At 37.7% G+C, this 20,365-nt stretch overlaps 1 protein-coding gene across 3 annotated transcripts in view; it reads right to left on the bottom strand.

Annotated features, from left to right (window-relative positions):
* The window catches only part of KIF16B (kinesin family member 16B), a 139,587-nt gene that overhangs the window by 102,382 nt on the left and 16,840 nt on the right, over window positions 1-20,365 (bottom strand). For 2 of the 3 annotated variants that reach the window (XM_036381065.1, XM_054514391.1), the window contains exons 3-11: window positions 19,816-19,929; window positions 15,320-15,436; window positions 9,880-9,977; window positions 9,268-9,377; window positions 8,497-8,639; window positions 7,735-7,903; window positions 7,456-7,587; window positions 3,276-3,451; window positions 1,382-1,447 (exon numbers count right to left, since the gene is read on the bottom strand). In XM_036381065.1, coding sequence (XP_036236958.1) covers window positions 1,382-1,447; window positions 3,276-3,451; window positions 7,456-7,587; window positions 7,735-7,903; window positions 8,497-8,639; window positions 9,268-9,377; window positions 9,880-9,977; window positions 15,320-15,436; window positions 19,816-19,929 — 1,125 coding nt within the window. The remainder of the gene's footprint in view (window positions 1-1,381; window positions 1,448-3,275; window positions 3,452-7,455; window positions 7,588-7,734; window positions 7,904-8,496; window positions 8,640-9,267; window positions 9,378-9,879; window positions 9,978-15,319; window positions 15,437-19,815; window positions 19,930-20,365) is intronic. The other variant, XM_054514392.1, reaches the window with a different exon arrangement.

Here is a 20,365-nt window from a genome sequence, read left to right as displayed (position 1 = left end):
GCAATATAAATATGGTGATAAAGTTTTTTAATCTGTACAAACAAATTAGTTATTGCACTCATTCAATCATAAAAAAGCTACAACCACTGCAATATCTATCAAGAATTTTTCGTAATTATGTCTGTTGTAATTATCATGAATAGTAATCACATAACCTTTTAACAAGGCTGAGAAAGGTAATAAAATACACTTGATAAACACCCCAAAGAGCAGGGCCAACACTTCTGAGCACCATAAGCAATGGTTACTGTCAGAACATGAATAACATACTCTAATTAGCCCATAGTCAGCAATTTACATTACTGAGCTACTCTTAGATAAAAGCTTTTCGTTTATACTCAAAAAGACTAAGGATATAAGTAAAACAGGATTCTGAAGGCAAGAATAAATGTTCTAATTCTAAAGGTTGAAGCAGTACCAGTGTAAACCTGACCATTTAAACCACCTAAGGAGCTAGTTTTTTTAAGCATCATATCTACATGTGATTGGCATCTTTTTGGCAGTATTCAGAACTAAATATCTGCTGCCAGGTATTTGAATACTTCCAAATATTTCCCTATTGCCTCTTCCAAAGTATGACTTTTACTCTTTTTTTTTAACCAATTTACAACAGCTTTCAAAGCAAGCTAATACACAGGAAAGAATTAACACAGAATGATACAATAAAGAATGAAAGACTGCTAGTCAGAGAAATGATAGTACCATTATATCTAGATTCTTCTGGATCCTATGAGTTATCCAAACTGTCTGGAAATTTTTTCCAGCATCTACATTTGGCTGGATTATTGAAAAAACTTGGTGAAAAGCACACTGTGAAGTACACCTAGACCTAAGACCCTCCAGCAAAAAATAGCTAATTAGGCACTTAATAGATTTGTACACACCAGATTTAAATACTGAAGTTTCTAAAAACCTACCCCACACAAGTTATAAATTACTTCAAAGCATAGAAGAGGTGACCATTCTCCCTATAATATTTTGCTGTTTTTTCTACATCCTGAATATTTCTTACTGTGATTACTTGCTACTTTTTACTGTCATTTAGTGACTTTTCCCTCTCTAGGCTATTTACAAACATACTTTCTTAGCAAGGCAGGCTGTCAGGGAACAAGTCTTTTAATTTCATTTTCATAAACAGAACTACTACATAAACATAAAAGATGTATTTTGTTCTTAGTTACAATGTTATATTAGTAGGATAACAAAATTATTAATTCACACACTTACTTTTTTTTTTAAGCACCAAGGCAATGCTCCTGGTTGGAAAAAGCTTAGTTGCACATAAAAAAAATCCTGAAAATTATGAGTACGTCTGCATCCAGACCACCCACCTTTCCTTTTCTTTGATGTTTAAAAACTGCTTTATGAAATTTTAACTCACCCTTGCTTCATTCTGTTGAAGCTTTTCTTCCATACTTAAAGCTGTTGGAGAATCCAAGAGTGCAATCTAAAACCATGAAGAGTAAACATCAGTTCAAAAAGAAAACAGTCACAATTTCTGGGGGAACCAAATGAAACTGAACTGTTCAACTTTTCTGAGTTCTTAGCATAAACTTCCTTGAACTTTAATATATATCATTTTACCTTGAAATATTGTAAACAGAATAATCAAAATCCTGTCAAAGCAGGTATTTCAAATTGGCTTGAAAGTACTATTTTCACTCACTCATACACATAGCCACACACAGAGAAACCAGACACATTTATAACAGGTAACTCCTAGTACAGCTTTCTTTATATTTTAAAAAACATGACATTTTACTATGCATGAATAGTTGTCCATTTTGCTTTAATATTTATGGATACTGCTTTATCTATAATAACTATATCTTAGCATAACTGGCTTTAGAAGAGGAAAATTACTAAAGAACAAAAACACACAGGCAGTACTCATTGTATGAGCCTTCCACACTGAATCCAGCACCACATTTTGGTAAGCAGTATCTTCAGACCTACAGAAGCATTTGCAATACAGTGCTCTGGTGATACAAAGGAAACAGGAAATAAATTATGCAGAGATTTATACCATTGTGCATATGTAATACACCACCTGCTGTTTTACCAACCATCACAAATTCAATAAACTTAAGTTCTCTACTGTCTCCCACACAGCCATCTACCACATCCTACCACTGAACCAGATTTATTTTGCAATAACCACTATTTTACAGCTTGAAACTATGTCAAAGCATTCAAACTTCAAGGGGGTCCAAATTACACGTACTTTGCTAACTCTAAATCAAATCATATTTTGAAAATAATAGGTTTCCCCTCCTAAAGAATATGAAAAAACCACAAGTAAATCAATCCCATAAAGAGTCTTTTAACTGTTTGTAACAAAGCAGAGCTCTCTGCTCCAATCATCTACAATAGCTATTTCTGCTTCCATCCCCTTTTTCAGCAAATTTTTCATAGCATGAAATCCAGCTGAAGTCCTTCTCTTCTAACAATGGTCCATGCTGAACTGACATTTCACACTGCACAGACCATCTAAAACAGAATTACATAATTCTAGAAACAAATCTGAAGTAGTTCTTCAGATACTTCCAAACTATATTCACTCAAGTATGAAACCTAGCAGATCTAAATGACATTATGCAGAAGAGACAACTGGCCTGAACCAATTGGATATTCTTTATTGTTACTTTGGTTTCACCACCCTGGGAACACAGGAGAAACTAAACTTAATTAAACCTGTGCAGTGACTCTTTCCAGTAGATCATACAGACCAAGGAAGAAAGAATCACGTAAAAGTGAAGCAGAGCATTTTTGTTTTCTTTCTGGAAATATTTTTTACATGTTTAGAATGTTATGTGCCTTCTAAAGAATGTATGTGCCTTCTAATGTACTGCACAGCCAAACACAAATAAAATGTATTGTTTAAATCCATTCATACTCTACAGTTTTATATTTATGCATCTTGAATCCTTTAAACTTTCTTTTAAGATACTACACAAAGTACATCAGGACATTCAGGACAGACCCAGAAGGTTCCTGCTCAGGCTCCTTATGCTACCTGTTCCACAGCACACTACAATCCAGCTCAGATTATATTATAAGAAACCTAAAAGCTTTGGGAAGAGAATTTTTCCTCCCTTATGTTAAAAGAGGCAATCTGCTGGCCATATGGAAAATGATTCCATCAGGAAACTAATATTCATTCGTAGCCTCATCGAGCTTGTTTACTCAAATCAATATAATGAAAGATAATTACATTCTAGAAATAGATGTTATAACTCAAGGAAAATTACACATCAATTCCAAGTCAAGCTAACCTGATTCCCTTGAGCAAGCAGGGCTTTCAGTCGGGCTATTTCAGCTCTCAGCTCACGGATCAGTTTGACGTTGGGATCCTCATTAATTGTGGGCTTGTTGATGATGTTTTTGGCTCTATTTGCATAGCGAAGTGTACTCAAAGTTTCTCCATAATTGACATCAGCAGGTGAAATAGCTAAGGATGTGAAATCAGAAGCAGTTTATCTAGCACCATATGTTGCATTTACTGAAGTTAGTTTATATCTTAAAAGTCAGATAAATTTAATGTGGGTGAAGAGACAGAACTATATCATTTACCAGTATGGACACAATTTGTTCCAACTCTTCACCAATTTCATGCCACTATAACTTTGCATAAGTAAACACTGTATGAGGTAAGTGTATTAGGATAATCAGGTCTAACAACCAAGTGTTGCAAAGAAATCTTGCTGTCAATTTATTTAACATTTACATTTCCCTGGTGAACATAAATGTCCTATATGAATACTTCACAGGTTTTCTTGCAATTTTGTACAAGATCAGTTGAGAAAACAGTGAATATTTTTTCAGTATCAGTGTAATCATTGAAAAGAAAAGACATTCCAGGTAAAACACAGTAGGGAAATTAAACAGCATTAAAACAAAAAATAACCAGACAGGAGAACCAAAACAAGAGAAGAGCTTCTACAATTGACAAACCTAGCTGTTCTCTGGAGCTGTAGGCATCTGGCAGCACAGAGAACTGTCAGCTGTCTGATGCATCAAGAAAAAACAGTATTATTTTTCAAGCAACCTAACCAGGAAAAACAATGCAATTTAAATGCAAGTGCTAATGCTATCCTTCCCTTAATTTTCCTAACAATATATATGATGTTCCAAATTAAAAAGATAATTAAGGCATCCAAATAGATGTGTGGAAACACAGAAGAAAAAAAACATCCAGAAATCTTAATCATCAAACTGAAAAAGAGATCCAGAGAATCAGACAATGAAAACACCTGCAAAACTAATTAAGCAACTAAAATAATCTGTCCTTTCTCATTCTCTCAAAAACAATTTTTTGTTTGGTGGTAGAAAGTCTCTGATCTACAGGAGATGCACTTTGAAACAACCTATAATTCCCCTAGCTCACACTCTCCCTTCCCTGTTTTATCTACACTGTTTCCTCTCCACTACTCAGTAATTCTTTTTCTGGAAGGATGTTAAAATATGTTACAGAAATATGACAAATCCTAATCAGACATATTTTCTACAGCCTTTCCTACAGTTTAAAGTGATCTTCCTGCATTTTTTTTTGTGCTTACCTATAGAAAAGGCAGGACAAATGTGTGTGGACAGCTTGCTGGGCTGTTAGGGACTTCTACCACATTACCAGTAGAGTTACTGCTGAAGAAAAGATCAACCAACAGGGCTCTGCCTAGCAGAAGCATCACTAACAGAAGAGGAAACAGTTGGGAAAGAGCTGGGTACTGTAATCATTAGTACAGGCACTGAAAGCTCACTGTGTTTCTAAAACTTCTCTTCCAAGCCCTCTGTCAAAAAAACAAAAAGCCCAAAAATATGGAACTGCAAGAAAGCAGCAAGAACAAAGCTGCCAGCACAGCTTTACTTAAAGAGCCAGAAAACCAAAGCAGAGTCTGGTCCACAATCATCTACTGGCACTACTATGTATGATTCTCCTGAGGAAAACAAATGGCACGGATTCCAAAAACACCCCCAAAATCCTACAACAAAGGAACTGCTATCCAGAGAATCTGACTGGTTCTGAAGAACCAGAACCTGATCTGATACATTTTATTCCCTCCATTCTGCTATCCCACATTCCCAAAAGGGGAGGGCACCAGTTAAGAACGCATTTCACTTGAGCAGGAAAGAGTGAGAGAAATTTCAGAGCTGCTCTTCTCCTCACATGCAGCTGGACAGGCTTGACAAGAGGGCCCACAGGGACCTACAGAGGGTCAATAAGTCCAGGTGCAAGGTGCTGCACCTGTGTCAGGGCAATCCTACAGAGGAGCACAGACTGGGGAAAAGAACTCATTGCAAGCAGCCCTGCAGAAAAGAACTTAGGGCTTCTTTTTGGTGGGTGAACATGGACCAGCAGTCTGTGCTTAAGGCCCAGAAAGCCTGCCACATGCTGGGCTGGTAGATGGTTTTAAGCTACAAGTGAAGTGATTTAGATCAGATATTAGGACAAAATTCTTTATCCAGTGTCAGAACTCAGGACACCCCTCTGGCTGTCCTGGATGGCCAAGACCCCTGCCAGGGGACTCAGAAACCCTGGCACAGAGCCCAAGATGCCTGTGGTTTTGAATATGACCCATGGAGCAAACTACCAACCTTATATGAAGATCTGCAAGCCACGACAGTTTAAGTAGAATGATAGTGAATTTATTATGGGGTGAAAAAATAGATTTTCAGGCTTTTTAGAATGGGGGTTCAGGGGGCAAGATGGAGGAATCTGGGCATGTCCAGCCTTTCTCCTTCTTCTTGGCCTCCATCTTCTACTGTGATGTTGGCACTTTTAGATTGGTTTAGAGGAGAAGCTCACTGTCTAACATAGGTGATAGGTATTGGAAAGCAATTGTAAATATTGTCCATGTAGTTTTTAGTATAAAAAGATAACACCACCCCCAAGAGCAGGCAGAGTGCCTCAGACTGTCTTGCTGAGCAGATCTCAGCTGGACAGGAGAAAGAATTTTATAGATAAGGAACAATAAACAACCTTGAGACCAAGAACTGAAGAGCTCTGACTCCTTCCTCAAGCACCAGGCTGGGAAAAGAGACTTTCTAACATTTCTCAGGGTCACTGTGAGCAGCGAGAGACCCCGAGAATCCAGAAGGTGGTGAGGCACTGAGACAGGGAAGTGCTAAGGCCTGAACAACAGGCCCTGAGCCAAAGCTGACATAGGGATGAACCTTCCAACCAAATGTCATACATATATTTGGTCATTAGCAGAGTATTGTTATATATATATATGTTCATTTATTGGCAAAACATGTATTCACCTTTACATATCTAGAAACTGGGTAAGGGTACATCTGGCCTAATTAGGGGAGGTATTACAATCAAAGACAACTCCCTTGGTTCCTCCTTGAGCCTATGGCAGTCTTTGAGAAAAAGCCAACAGGAGAATGAAATTAGAAATCACGTCCACTTGTTTGTTTAACAGTATAAAACCTGGGCCACTGCCATAGCAAAGTGGGGGAGCCTCATGGCTTGAGGGGGACACACCACAGGAGCTCCCGATTTCCAGGTGTGGTTCTCCAGTCCTTTGCTGTGACAGCTTCCCCCACAGCTGATGTCTCTCAGACTTGGATGATGCATCTTTTTTAGGGTAACCTGGTGATGTATCTTTCTTAACACTATAGGCATTCTTTCATAGTAATTATTAGGTGCTCTTCTTAGCTTATCTTTTTGTAATTCTTAGCTAATTATTATGTGCTTTGTTTAGCTTATCCTTTTGTGATTGTTTCAGTTTTACATTATAGTAAATATAGTTCCTTGATTTGGTGTCTGTGTCTCTGACCCTACCCGGGGTGGATGGAGCTCTGAGCACCCTGGTCTAGTGAAAGGTGACCCTGTCCATGGCAGGAGGGATGGAGCTAAACAATCTTTAAGGTCCCTTCCAACCCAAACCATTCCATGATTTCCAACTTCCAAAATCCTCACGTCCCCTTAAACATCATCCTGGCTTCACTTCGGTTTTTTTGGGAATGGAATTCCCATTCCAATTTGTTGACAAACTTGCAATACACATGTTAGGGTTTTAAACTAAGTGATCCTTGCAGACCTTCCTATGGGCAAAAAGAAAACCGTGAGAGTTTTCAAGACAACTGATCATACTTAAATTTAGACAAGAAGTTAAAATGTTGTGTGCTTTTAGAAGGTTAGGTAAAAGTGACCATCTTCCCCACAGGATGTCAAAACAGATCAGGTTGCTACTAATGCAACAAAAAAACACCAGCTTGGAACAGCAACTGATTCACACACCATTACAGAGCAGATGCACAAAGCTTTAGTTATGTGTGCAGAGAGTAAGTAAAAACCAGAATGTTATTAGAAAGCTCAGAAAGAAAGAAATCACTAGTATGTTTAAACCATGTTGTGCCTTAACAAAACATCTGGAATCCAAATATTACATCCATCCTATTAAGCATGAACTATTCAGAATTCCAAAAGAGTAAATTAAAAACACTTACTGGCAATCATTATAGTTTTGGAGTTTCCTCCTAGGCTATCTTTCAATAGCCAGGTCAACACTGAGTCCCTGTAAGGCACAAATACTTGTTTCTTCTTTGAAAGAGGATTTGTTGCATCCTGAGATAAATCAGCTGTGATGAGAAGATAGAAAAAAAATTAAAATTAGATCTTTTCATTCATTTTCAAAAATGTGATAGGCCATATTTGTGTAAGTAAACAAAGGTATTTAATGACTAAAAACACTTCAAGACAGACAAGCACAAAAACCAGAGACTCACCTAAGGCAGAAATTACATTTCCCAGAGTAACTAGAGATTTGTTAATATTCCCTCCTTCCTTTAATCTAACCCCTGTGGCACCAGTGGCATCTGCTCTCTCACTTCCAGCAAGATCTACCAAATGAATCTTGCTAACAGTTTCACAAGGCATTTCAGAATCAAATTTAGCCTAAAGAAAAAATAAAGCAAAGAAAAGTATGTTAAGCTAATAAATACTGCACTTTTACTGAATCAAATTTAGTGGCTTTTTTCATGACATGACTGAATTTAACTTGGTTACAATAGGAGATCTTGAGAAGACAAGTGTATTAAAGATGCCACTGAAAGACATTTGATAATGAATAGTTGCCTAACTCCCATATAATTTCTTTAAATTGTAATATTTGCAACTTTTTTAGCCATTTACAGACAAGCTATGACACTGTGAGTTGTAATTTACATGATGCAGTGAACATGTGCTGCACTCATTTCATTAAGCTTACAATATTTAAATTATAATTATATGTTGCTTTCAATAAGTTACAGCATGCCCAGATAAATTTACACTCAATTTCTCCCCCACCTCCAAGTTCTCTTCATCTAGCAGGTCATCCATGGGCTTTCTAAAAAGCCCCTAAAAACAACAACAAAGAGCATTAGAAGTCATTAGAAAAGGAGTTTGCTACATATAAGCAAACAGATCACTATGCTCTAAAGAAACCTAGTGAAACAAAACTGCACCTTAGGTTTAAAAGAACTCTTGGAGGAGTTTTGTTTTGTTACCTGAGTGAAGTTGATTGTGAAAATGGCATGTGACCTGCTACTAACATCATTCATTCCAGTGGCAGCCGTCGTCCTGTTTATATTTCCTGCATCCATAAGTTCCTCAACATCAGTATAATTTTGGACTAAATGTTTAGACAAGTCTGAAGAAAAGCAGAGTGTTACAGTATGCTCATATATGTCCTTAATTTTCTTTACAAAAAGATTCAAATTACCCTCATGACTGCAAAGTATTGCTGCAATTAGTGTTTATTGTTACACTTGTTCATCACCTAAGGAAAGGAATGAGACTTCATATGAACACTGGAGAACTTACACATTTGCAGTAAAAAAGAAAAAAGTACACAATCGTATTAATATTGTTGTTGTTATTATGTGGAATGACATGAGCATAATTGCACAAGAGACATGAATGTTCTCTGGTAGAGAACAGATTAGGACAATTAGATCCTAGTAGGTTTTCATTTCACCTAAATATCTAAGATTTATACATTATAGTCAACTATTAAAACCAATTGAGTCTCTTAACATTACTTAAAAATGTGTTATAAGTTTACTGATAAAAAACCCTGTAATAATATTTGGACTGGGACAGCAAGTAGAGATGCTAAACTAGAAGCTATTCCTTCAATGCTTTTTACTAAAGTAAAGCACTGCATCCATCACAATTAATATTTCAAAAGATAAAATGCCCTATACAATTAGACACTACATTTTAGAACATATAAAGGTAATAAAATATGCAGTGTAAAACAATTGAAGTGTTCTTACCCTCGACATATGGCCCTTCTTTTGGATGCTCTCGTATTCGTAAATTATTTGTTTTTGATGACTTCCGTCGGAGAAGATCTCTCACACGTTCATTATAAATCTCCAAATAACTGAAAGAAAAAGAACAGAAAGCCACTGACTGATTCAAGAGCCTTTTATAAAAGGAAAGCCATACTAACACAAGTATGAAAGCAAAATGCTTGGAGAAAGAACACAGACTCAAAGCTGGCTTAAGATAATAATGACTACAAGGTATTGTATCATAAAGGAAAAAGCCAAAAAGGCAAGAAGGAAGTGGAAAGAAAGCAGACATGAGTAAGATCAAGATCTCCTAATGTTAGTCTGAAATAAAGGGTAAAAAAAGGAGGATGCTGTAGCAAAGGCATTTGCACTATCATTTAAATGACACAATATGCACAGCTTTTGGCTTGAAGGTACAAGTACTGCACAATTCGACTGCAAGTGCCAACAAAAATCAATTCTAGAACTGAGGCCAAGCATAAAAAATTAGTTTTGAAAAATATGCACTCTTCCCAGTGATAAAGTGAAACAGAGTGTTTGTAAATGAAACAAGTTTGATAACCTGCAAAGCCTTAATATACCATGACCTACCTGACTTCTGTTCGAAAGGATGCCTCATTCCGCTTCGTTTTTTCACTTATTTTGCTGAATAATCCTTCACAAATTCGAGGTATCAAACCTGCATCACCCTGCAATAACAACAATTCTTAATTCCAATCCTATATATGCATGCATATATTTGATAATGAATGGTATGCATCCAATCCAATATATTTCGAAAAATAACACCCTAGATGACTAGTGGAGAGTTTAAGACTCCAGAAAGGGGAGAAATCAAAACTTTTCAGCAAACACTCTCTTGCCTTTTATTTAACTGCAGTCACCTTGCCACTTTAAGTCTTTTGTGCGTGGAATGTACAACCAGCTTCATTTCTTTGCTACTGGAGTACATTTTGTCCCTCTCATTCAGGATGAATAATCCCAACTGCTTAAGGCAGAGACTGGCTCCCCAGAGTAAGTCATGAACTGCCTTATCTCACCAGTATCTTTAACTGCTTCAATCTCATTTCACTGTGCACTTGGCAACAACTGCAGAGAACAGAACCACATACAAATAGCCATGGGACATTTTCATTCAAACCCCCAAAATTCCCAGGTCACAATCCTTCCTCTGGTGAAAAGTGCAACAAGTCCTCTGAATTAGTACACAATGACAAAATTAAATCTTCATTCACCATATCCCACAATCCTGCCAAATTTAATTTCATATTAACTACTGAATGTTTGCCTCTGCAGATAAAGAGTTTTTATGCATGAAATGCTTGGTTGGTTTAATAAAGCAAACTGAATAATACCTATCCCACTGAGATACCCAGAAACTTAGCATGCATTTCCTTGCTGGTCCTGGAAGAGCTCTCTCCAGCCAAGCAGTGAGCTGTAGTGAGGGTTTTCCCCACAGCAGAGGAGCAGGAGAATGCCACAGAGGTCTGTGGTGCTTCTGAGGGTCCCCAAGACAAGGTGAGAGATGAGAATTTGACTCCATGTTCTCAGAAGGCTGATCTATTATTTTATGATATTATATTAAAAGAATGCCATACTAAAACTATACTAAAGAAAGAGAAAGGATACATCAGAAGGCTAGAAAAGAATGAATAATAATAAAAATCCATGACTCCTCAGAGTCACTCACAGTTGGCTTTCATTGGACATTAATTAAAAACAATTCACATGGAACCAATCAAATATTCACCTCTTGGTAAACAATGTCCAATTCCAAAGCAGCAAACACAGGCACAGGAGCAGCAATCAGATAATTACTGTTTTCATTCCTCTCTGAAGCTTCTCAGCTTCCCAAGAGAAAATCCTGAGCAAAGAGGATTTTTCTGAAAACATCATGGTAACACAGGTCTGGTCTCATCTGACATAGGGGGGCTTAGTCCCAGCTGCCCCATTCCCACCAAGTAGGATTAGGGAGGTGACACCAAGTCCTGCTGAGGACATCTCCCCACACTTCAGGGAGATAGCAGTTAACCTTCCTCAGAGCCATGGCTCCCTGGAATAACAGGACAGGATATAAACATACAAATGAGCTTGGGGCTAAGAGGTCCAGGCTCAGGAGCAGCTCACAGAACAGTCTGTCAGCTACAATTTCCCTCCAGTCTAAAAAGAGACTCAATGTGATGGACTATTTACTACTGCAAAAAGAAATGTTCTTGTGTTTACAGTCAGGGGCCTTGTAATTAAGCAGGATGCAAATTAGGACCAGCCAGACCACACATTCAATGTGAACATAGACTAGGCACTCCCTGGTGGGATTCTACAGATAACTGGCAGCAGGAAAACACAAAGCCAATGGACTCCCCCTGCACCAAACTCTGACAGAGCCAGTGCTCCATGGGCAAAGATTGCTCTTCTTCTTGGACTCCTACGAAAATCCAACCCTTTCTGCCCCAGCTCACTCAAGTTTGCTCCCATACTGGTCTCTCTGCCCTCAATCTTCAGCTTCCCTCTGCATACTCTGTCACAATCTCATTCCAAGTGCCACCCCCGAGCTTCTCTTCCTCATTCCTTTGCCCAGATAAAATTCCCAATTCATCAGTCACTTCCAGTTTTTTAATTATACTTTATCCATCCATTTTGCCTTTTCCCAACTTCTTCCTCCTCTTAATCAGTCTCTCTTATCCTTCTCAAACCAAGCTTCATTCTTTGAAATAATAATCTATTCTCTGCTCCATTCCTAGTTCTTAACATGACTGCACCTAAAAACCAAAATAAACCCCCAATTAAGGGAAAAACTTGCAGATTAAATCAGGCCTTTTTTTGAGACACTTGCCTCTGGCAACAGAGGAGCAGCCTTTCCCAATATCTGTCAATTATCAATCTCTATTTCCAGGTAAAATTTCATGGGTCAGAGTTGGAAATTCCCACACACACTTTATTTTAATTTTTTTACACAACAGAAGAGGGAAAATACTTTTCTTTCATCTCATGCTTGGAAACACCTGAATAGTTTTAATTAAAGCTTAGGGGAAAAAACCATGGAAGATCTATCACAAAGTTTTAGGCAAATCATTAGTGTCTGACATAATCCAGCAACCACAAAAAGAGGCTTAAAATAGGAAGCATGAGCTCTAAATTAGTAATTTCAAACTTAGCAATAGAATGTTGAGAATGGAAGCACACACAATTCCCAGAGTCTTATGCTAGTAAAATGTACATCTTAAAGAAAGTACACTCTTTATTGGAAACTATATTTAAACACTTTCACCTTCTCACCCCCTAGAGCTGAAGGGCAGGATCAACTACAGCTTTGACTATTTTTTTTCCTGGCCTACAGAGTTTCCAGACACGAAAATCAGATGAACCAAAATAGGTAATTCACTCAAAAGCTGAATTTTCTCATTAAAAGCCTGTTCTTCTTCTGTGCTATCTAACCAGAAAAATCCTTATTGCAATTTAAATGGACTGAGTTTTGCCCATCTACCTTGACCATAAAGAGCAAATTATCCTCTTCCTTTCTGTAGCAGCCTTTCAGGTCTTAGAAGACTTTTAATCCCCCATAGTCCTGCCTTCTCTGCATATCCAGGTCTGAATTCCCTTCTCTGCATATCCAAGTCTGATATTTTATAGATCTCTGCTCATTTCAGTATCTCTGCTCAACATTCTAACTGGCCCACATATTTCTTGAAATGATTGCTGTGCACAGAATTGCAGGAGAAGCCTTCCAGAGCCAAGAACAGCAAATACTGAAAACAAAATGAGAACAGAACCCAGGCTTTTTAAATTGAAGTAGGGAAGAAAGAACACTTATTTCCAATTCAAGTTTTCTTATAGCACTGTAGTCTCTCTGACAGGGCCATCAATTTTGAAGCATTTAACTTGCCAGCTGAGTATACTTTAAATGCACTCTATACAAAGCCAGATTAAAGTATTTATGTATCATGCCAAGAAGATTAGACCTTTATTGCTGAATAGTGTCAAACAAACTCCAGCATCTATTCATTTGCAAACTGTTTTGATAATTACAGTCATTATATATAGTGAGGCAGTCTCATAAAAATGTCACTTTTATAAATTTCTCAAATAGAAATCCACACCTAGGTTGTGAAATCTTTTCTGACTAGAAAAGTCAATTCTGCTTATGATATTGAGGTAAATACAAAGCTACTTATTTTGTGACAACTGAAAGAAAAAGATTTACAGCTAATTTACTCTCCTAAGCTAGAGGAGGTGCAAAGACCCCAATCTTACTACATTTCAGAAGAGTGATCTATCCAAAGAAAGATAAGTGTTAATATTCTCCTTTTCATTTCTACTGGCAGAAGACACAATACATTTCTTTTCCCAAGGATTAAAGAATGAAACCTGCAGAGGCTGCCTGGCTTCATCAGTCAGTCTTTCTAGACTGCTCCATCCCCAAAAGTTTAGTGGGTCCTCTCTGTCCTTAGACAGGCACAGAGGCAACTGTGAGAAACCAAATTCACAAAGTGCCAAATACCTCCTATCACACCTTCCTCTTCCTGCAGTGCTCAATAGGACATAATCCTTAAAATTTCATTTCCTGTATCATCTCATAAGGGTTTGATGAACTACCATCATGCCCAATTTCTGCTTCTTGCCTGACAGCCTTCTCTAAGGACCTATTTTAGTCTTCTCAGTCTCCAAAAGAGGTTTAAAAAGCACATACCTTCAGAAAAAGCTGATGATTAATTTTCTCAAAATCAGTACCTCTTTTTGGTCTCAAGTTGGGCATAAAAAATCAGCAGTAACATTAGAAATTTTTGATTTTGTTACTGAACAAAAATTACTGGTTAGAAGATGTGACACATGGAAGGGTTAGTAGCATACAGACAGAAGCAATATTAAAAATCCCATAACAAACATGCTCCTGCCACAGTGTAATTTTAATCCACTCCAACAAAAATATACACCTGCTCATTCAATGTGGCACAAGAAGTGGACATTGTCTGCCTGGAATTCTCCAAGGCTTTCAACATGGTTTCCCACAGCCTGCTGCTAAAGAAACAAACAAGTTATGGAGGCTACACTCAGAGGGTGGTGGCAAACAGCTCCTTGTAAAACTGGAAACTTGTCACAAGTGGGGTCTCCAGGAATCAATACTGGGCCCAAAGCTGTTTAACTCTTCATAAGTGACCTGAACAATGGCACCAAGAGTAGCACAGCCAAGTCTGATGAAGACACCAAAGCAAGTGGGGAAGTCAAAGCTTCAGAAGGGACAGCCACCCTGAAGTAACACCTGGATAAACTGGAATAGTGGGCTAACAAGAATCTCATGAAGTTCAACAAATGTAAGGTCTTGCACGTGAAAGAACATAATCCAGGAGAGCAGCAAAGGCTGGGATCTATCTGGCTGGAGAGCAGCTCTGTGGAAAGGGACTTGGGGTCCTGTGGACAGCAAGCACAACATGAGCAAACAGTGTGGCAAAGAAAGCCAACAGGATGCTGGACTGCATCACAACAACCAGGGCACAGATAAAAAAGTCATTATCCCACTCTCCTCAGCACTTGTCAGTTCACACCTAGAATACTGCACTCAGTTTTGGTCTCTGCCATAAAAAAAGACGTGACAGGTTGGAAAGGGCCACAAGGATGACCAAAGGACTGGAAGCTGCCACGTGAAGAAAGGTAGAGAGTTGGATTTGTTCAGCCTTGACAATAAAGGAGAGGAGACCTTATAACCATGTTCCAGTATTTAACAAGTGCCTACAGAGAAGATGGAGACTCCTATTTACAAGGAGTCACACGCAAAAGACACTGGTAATAGACAAGAATTACTCCTGCAGAGAATAGGACTGCATACAAGAGGACCATATGCCATGAGAACAACCAGCAACTGGAATTATGTGCCATGGGGAGTGGTGGATTCCCAACAACCAACACTTTCAAGATTCATCTGAACAGGATGCTGGGCCTTGTCTTGACCATGCTTTTGCCAGGAAAAGTTGGACCAAAGGATCCTGGAGGGCCCCTCCAAGGTGGTATTTTAGGGTTCAGTGACAACACAACGTACCGCATTTCCCATCATGGTGTAGGACTTCCCAGAGCCCGTCTGTCCATATGCAAACACAGAAGCATTGTAACCTTCAAAAGCAGATTTAAGCACCTCTGTACCAAGATTTTTGAAAACCTAAAAATAAAATTAAAAAAATGTTTAAGCCAACAGAAGCTTGGGGAAGAAGATTGCCATCAGCCCAGTATGGCAAATATTGAACGATACCACAACACAATGACAAAACACATATTTACTACAGGAGAGGAAATTAATATTTCAAATAAAATACTAAGTGCTTCATATTCATTCACCATCTTTCATTTACAGCACTGCAGTGGTTTGGTTTTTATTTGTTTCTCTGTCACAGAACATTTGACATGTCAAATTGCTACCTTCTTTTCTAAAGCCCCAATGTCTTTCAGCAATCTCAGCTACTCCATTCACTTTTCATTATTGTTATTATCTTTTTGTATCTGATATTATGTATATTATTTGCATCTTATATTATTTGTATTTTATGTTATTATCTTTTGTATTTTCACCAACTCTCCACATTCTGCAAATATCCAGTCCCCACTCAAAAGGAAACATTTCTATGATTCTGTCAGATTCTTTCTTTGTCTTTTTAGAGGGTTTTGTTGGTTGGTTTTGGTTTTTTTGCTTTAATCAAGTGTAAGAACATGACCCATAATCTTCTCTGTATTTTCCCCATAAGTGGCTTTCACATAGCAATGCTTTCTAGGCTGGCAAACATGGAAGCTTGTTTTTAATGCAGTTAGTGACCCTTTTTCATCATTTAACCCCTTCTCTTTTACCCTCACCATGTAATAACTAGCAATGATCCTTCCTCCACATCACATAATATGGGACTCTATTCTCACCTAATAAATTCAGCTCTCACCAGATGCCTTCACCACCTTCCTCTACAATACTGGCTCCCTCCAACATACCTCATAGATTTGCCTGACCTTTCATCATCATCCCCTCATTTCAATCCACACCCCTTATTGTATTTGGGTTGCCTCCAGACATAGGAAGGAAGGAATTAATCCGACTCCATGTTCTCAGAAGGCTAATTTATTATTTTATGATACTATATTATACTTAAGAATACTATACTAAACAGTACAGAAGGGATACTTACAGAAGGCTAAAAAGATAATAATGAAAACTTGTGACTCTCTCCAGAGTCTGACACAGCTTGGCCCCAGTTGGCCAATGACTGAAAACAACTCACAGCCAAAACCAATGAAACAATCACCTGTTGGATAAACAATCTCCAAACACATTCCACATGTGAGCACAACACAGGAGAAGCAAATGAGCTAAGAATTGTTTTCCTTTTTCTCTGAGGCTTCTCAGCTTCCCAGGAGAAAAATCCTGGGCAAAGAGATTTTTCAAAAAATATGAATGTGACAACCCCTCACTGGGCAAGGGGTAACACTTGGTGCAGCATTTCTCCCAATTAAAATATTAACCTGTGTCTCACCATCTAGACATGATTTTCAAAAATCTCATTGATGCTTCACATAGTTTAGCTACTTGTCTGCACTGCATGTGGTTTATATTCTCCAAGGCATAGAAGCCATTTTCAATAGTGAATGGCACAAGCACAGTACAATCTCACAGCTTCTCCCTAGAAGGAGTGCTGGGTAATTTCTTTAATCACTAATCTTCAAATGTGCCTTTGGAATACTTCACTTGACCTTCCCTCCAGCAAAGGAGTTACAGTGCTGTAACCACTTATATCTCTCAAAGAACATAAAGATCAGCCTAAGCTACTTTATTCTTTCCCCTATTTTTCTCAGTGTCCAAGTCTTTATGCACTACTCCTTTGATGGAATTTTCCTTCTTAAAAATGTGTGTATGTCTTGCATGTGATTTGAGGTAGTGCACAGGACAGGTACAGTCAGCCTTGTCTGAACACAAAGGCTTAACACACAGGTTAGAAGCAAAGACTGCTTGGATGGGACACTGGTTTGTCACAAAAGGGCAGTAAGTATCAAAACTATTTTTTTCTCAGTCAGGAATACAAACTAAGAAGCTTGATGGCAAATTGCCATCCCCACTCTAACTTTGGAAATACTAAAGTGTATTATGCATCTACAAGGCATATTAATAAGATATGCAGTATTAGACAGATTTCCACTGCTTATTTTTCTGCCTTTCAAATGGAAAAACAGTAACAATCATGAACAAAGGGCACTAGGCAACCACATCACCAAGAATCAAGATCAATTTTATTCCCTGGCAAGATGAATGCAAAAAAAGAGACCCTTCTATGCCATTGGTGCAGCAAATTGTAATTTCTGCAGGAACTTGATAAGAGCTTAACTACAAAGCCTTCCAATTAAATATGAAATCATTAAGAAAAGCAAACCAGTACATTGTGCAGTGCATGTTTAGGATTTGCACTCCTAGAGTTTAAAAACTCCTTTTGTTCTCAAAGCATTGCACACAGTGTAATTAAAACAACACCTGAGAAACAATATTTTTGTAGCTGAGCAAGAGAAGTCCACACTCCTGCCAGCCCAGATACAGGAGGCGTCCAAGGCTGTGGAACACACTTTAACAGCACAGTACTGAACACACACATTGAAACCAAATTTATGATTTATCCTATCATTACCAATTGTAAAGCTCTCAGCTTTAAAAATTATTGCTCAAGGCTGCTGCAGCCATCAGTATATGGGCATTTTAATTTATTTTTGTTTCTACAGACTCCTGACATGGGCAAGTTATAGTAATCTTGCCTCTACCTGACCCACTCTGAAACAGGCAAATGGCACCAGAAGGAAAAACTTGGAAAAGGGGAACTTATCACTTATATGTGGAAACTGGACATCAACATAGACTACAACTTGGATATCTATTTGTATGCATTCAAATTTACTTTGCAAATGGTTGTTTTGACAAGAATTAACCTAATTTTTTCACAGCAAATTTGGATTCTGGAAATAACCTGCACTGTAACAGCAAGAGCCTACTAAGACCATGAATCTCTTCCTGGGGTTCCTCTAATGTGGTCTTGTCTAACACAGCTTTCCAGAACTATCTAAAGGCAGATATCTAGAAGATCCAAGAATTAAATATCCATAAATTTAAGTCACAACTGGTGCATGACAATAAGCTTCATTTAGAATCAGAGCAGAAAAATACATTATCAAAGCTGCTTTAGTTAAAATAAATAATTAACTGACTCTGTGTGCTCAATTTAAAGCATTTGCTAAAATTCTAGCAAAGCCATATGGCCTGAAACACCTGCCTAAAACCATTCACTAGAATCTCAGGTTCAAATCATTGCTCTCAAATACATTACTACTTCAATTTGCCACAGTAATTAGGGTATTTCTACATTGATGGCCAGATAAAATGTATGTTTCCTGGTATTTCAAAAAACAGCAAAAAAATGTGTTACTTAAAAGAACACCATCAAGAAACAACAGTCTAGAAAGTTTAAGAATATACATTATCAAACCCTAATATATCACTGAAATAAAAGAAGTATTCAGAAAATAAGACGATGTATCACTTACCCTGATGGTTAAATGAAAAATTCCAAGTCTAAATTCCCCATCAATTATAGTCATTTTATAAATATATATATATATATATAGGCAAAACCAGTCATTCTCATAAATATTTAAATGGTTTCAAGTTACTGTTTCTTCTGACTAGTTTTAATTGTGAGGCTTTTTAGGATTAGCCATTACAGCATCCCTGATTTCAAGGGCTCCTGAGCAGATAGGATATATACCAAGAAGGTGTGGATCCAGCTGGCTTACAGGATGGATATTCAGTAAACTGTTGCATTATTTTAAGGGAAAGAACTACTCTCAGTTGAAGCTTACAGCATCAGAAGAGAAGTCAGCAAGCACAACTTACTTGAGATTCACTTAAAAAATTTATTAGGGAATGGGAAAGAAGCAAAAAGTTCAACATTCACATGAAATGCAAGGTCATAAAGGGTCTGTTTATCTGAATAATGCGTATAGCTCCAAGTTTAATCTTCTGTTCTGACTATACAGAAAGAAAAACTGTTTTGTCCTTTCCTAAGGTGAATACTCAGGGGAGGAGGAAAAAAAGAATTTTCTTCAATGTTTGCCAAGGCTTTTGGACCAAGGAAAAAAAAAATTCACACCACACTTCAACCAGGTAAGATTGTTTCTAAGTGAATTAAAGCTTGTTTCTCAAAAGTGACTTTTTTCTAAAAAGCTTTTCAAAACCAATTTCAGTGCTTAGAGAGGTTTTCTAACTTGACCTTATACAACACCAATCAGAAAAAAGAACTTGAAAGAAGGCATTCAGCCTGCTGTTTTAGAAAGCATACCACTTTCACTGTTAGATAAGTTTTAAAAAAAAAGAACAAAGCAAAATTCAAACTCTCAGGTATCTAGAAAATTTCTAAATTACAGAAGAAGCACTTTCAATGGAAAGAAGTTTCATGGAATGCTTCCAAGACAAAAAAAAAAGGGGAAAGGAAAAAGATCAATTATTAACATCAGAAATCCTACCATTTCTTGACAAACAAAGTTGGGACTTTTACTGTCTGCTGAGAAATAGGAAAAATCATAGGTAAATGTTTTTGTTCTTTCTCGTCCTGTGTCTCCAGTAGCACCCTCTGGTATCTATTAAAAAAAAAAAGAAAACGGAGCTGGTACAACACATCCTGATGAAGTAATTAAAAACATTAGACAATAAATAATCAGAATGCAAATCTAACATAATGCTACACACATTTAGAAATGTATGACAGGTGAGATGATGATTCCAACAGCACTGACAAAATTAGGAAGGGGCATGCCCTTCAGTAAGAAAGGCAGCCACCTCATAAAGCAGCACAGCAGGAATTATTTGAATTTTAGCTTACTGCTTCTAACCCCACAGCACATTTTTGTCACAATACTTGGGCTCAGTTAAATGGGTCCATATATGCTGTTATTATAATTAGGAATTATCCTCCACATATAATTTACAGGAGCCAGAGAGGTGTTTGCACCACGAACAGCACTTCACCATGGAGTCATAATTAAAAAGGTGTGACATACCTGCTGTTTAAGGCAA

Source organism: Molothrus ater, chromosome 3 (assembly GCF_012460135.2).
Source record: "Molothrus ater isolate BHLD 08-10-18 breed brown headed cowbird chromosome 3, BPBGC_Mater_1.1, whole genome shotgun sequence".
NCBI lineage: Eukaryota > Metazoa > Chordata > Aves > Passeriformes > Icteridae > Molothrus > Molothrus ater.
The sequence above is the reverse complement of the archived record's forward strand: the minus strand, read 5'-3'. Positions and strand labels throughout refer to the sequence as shown.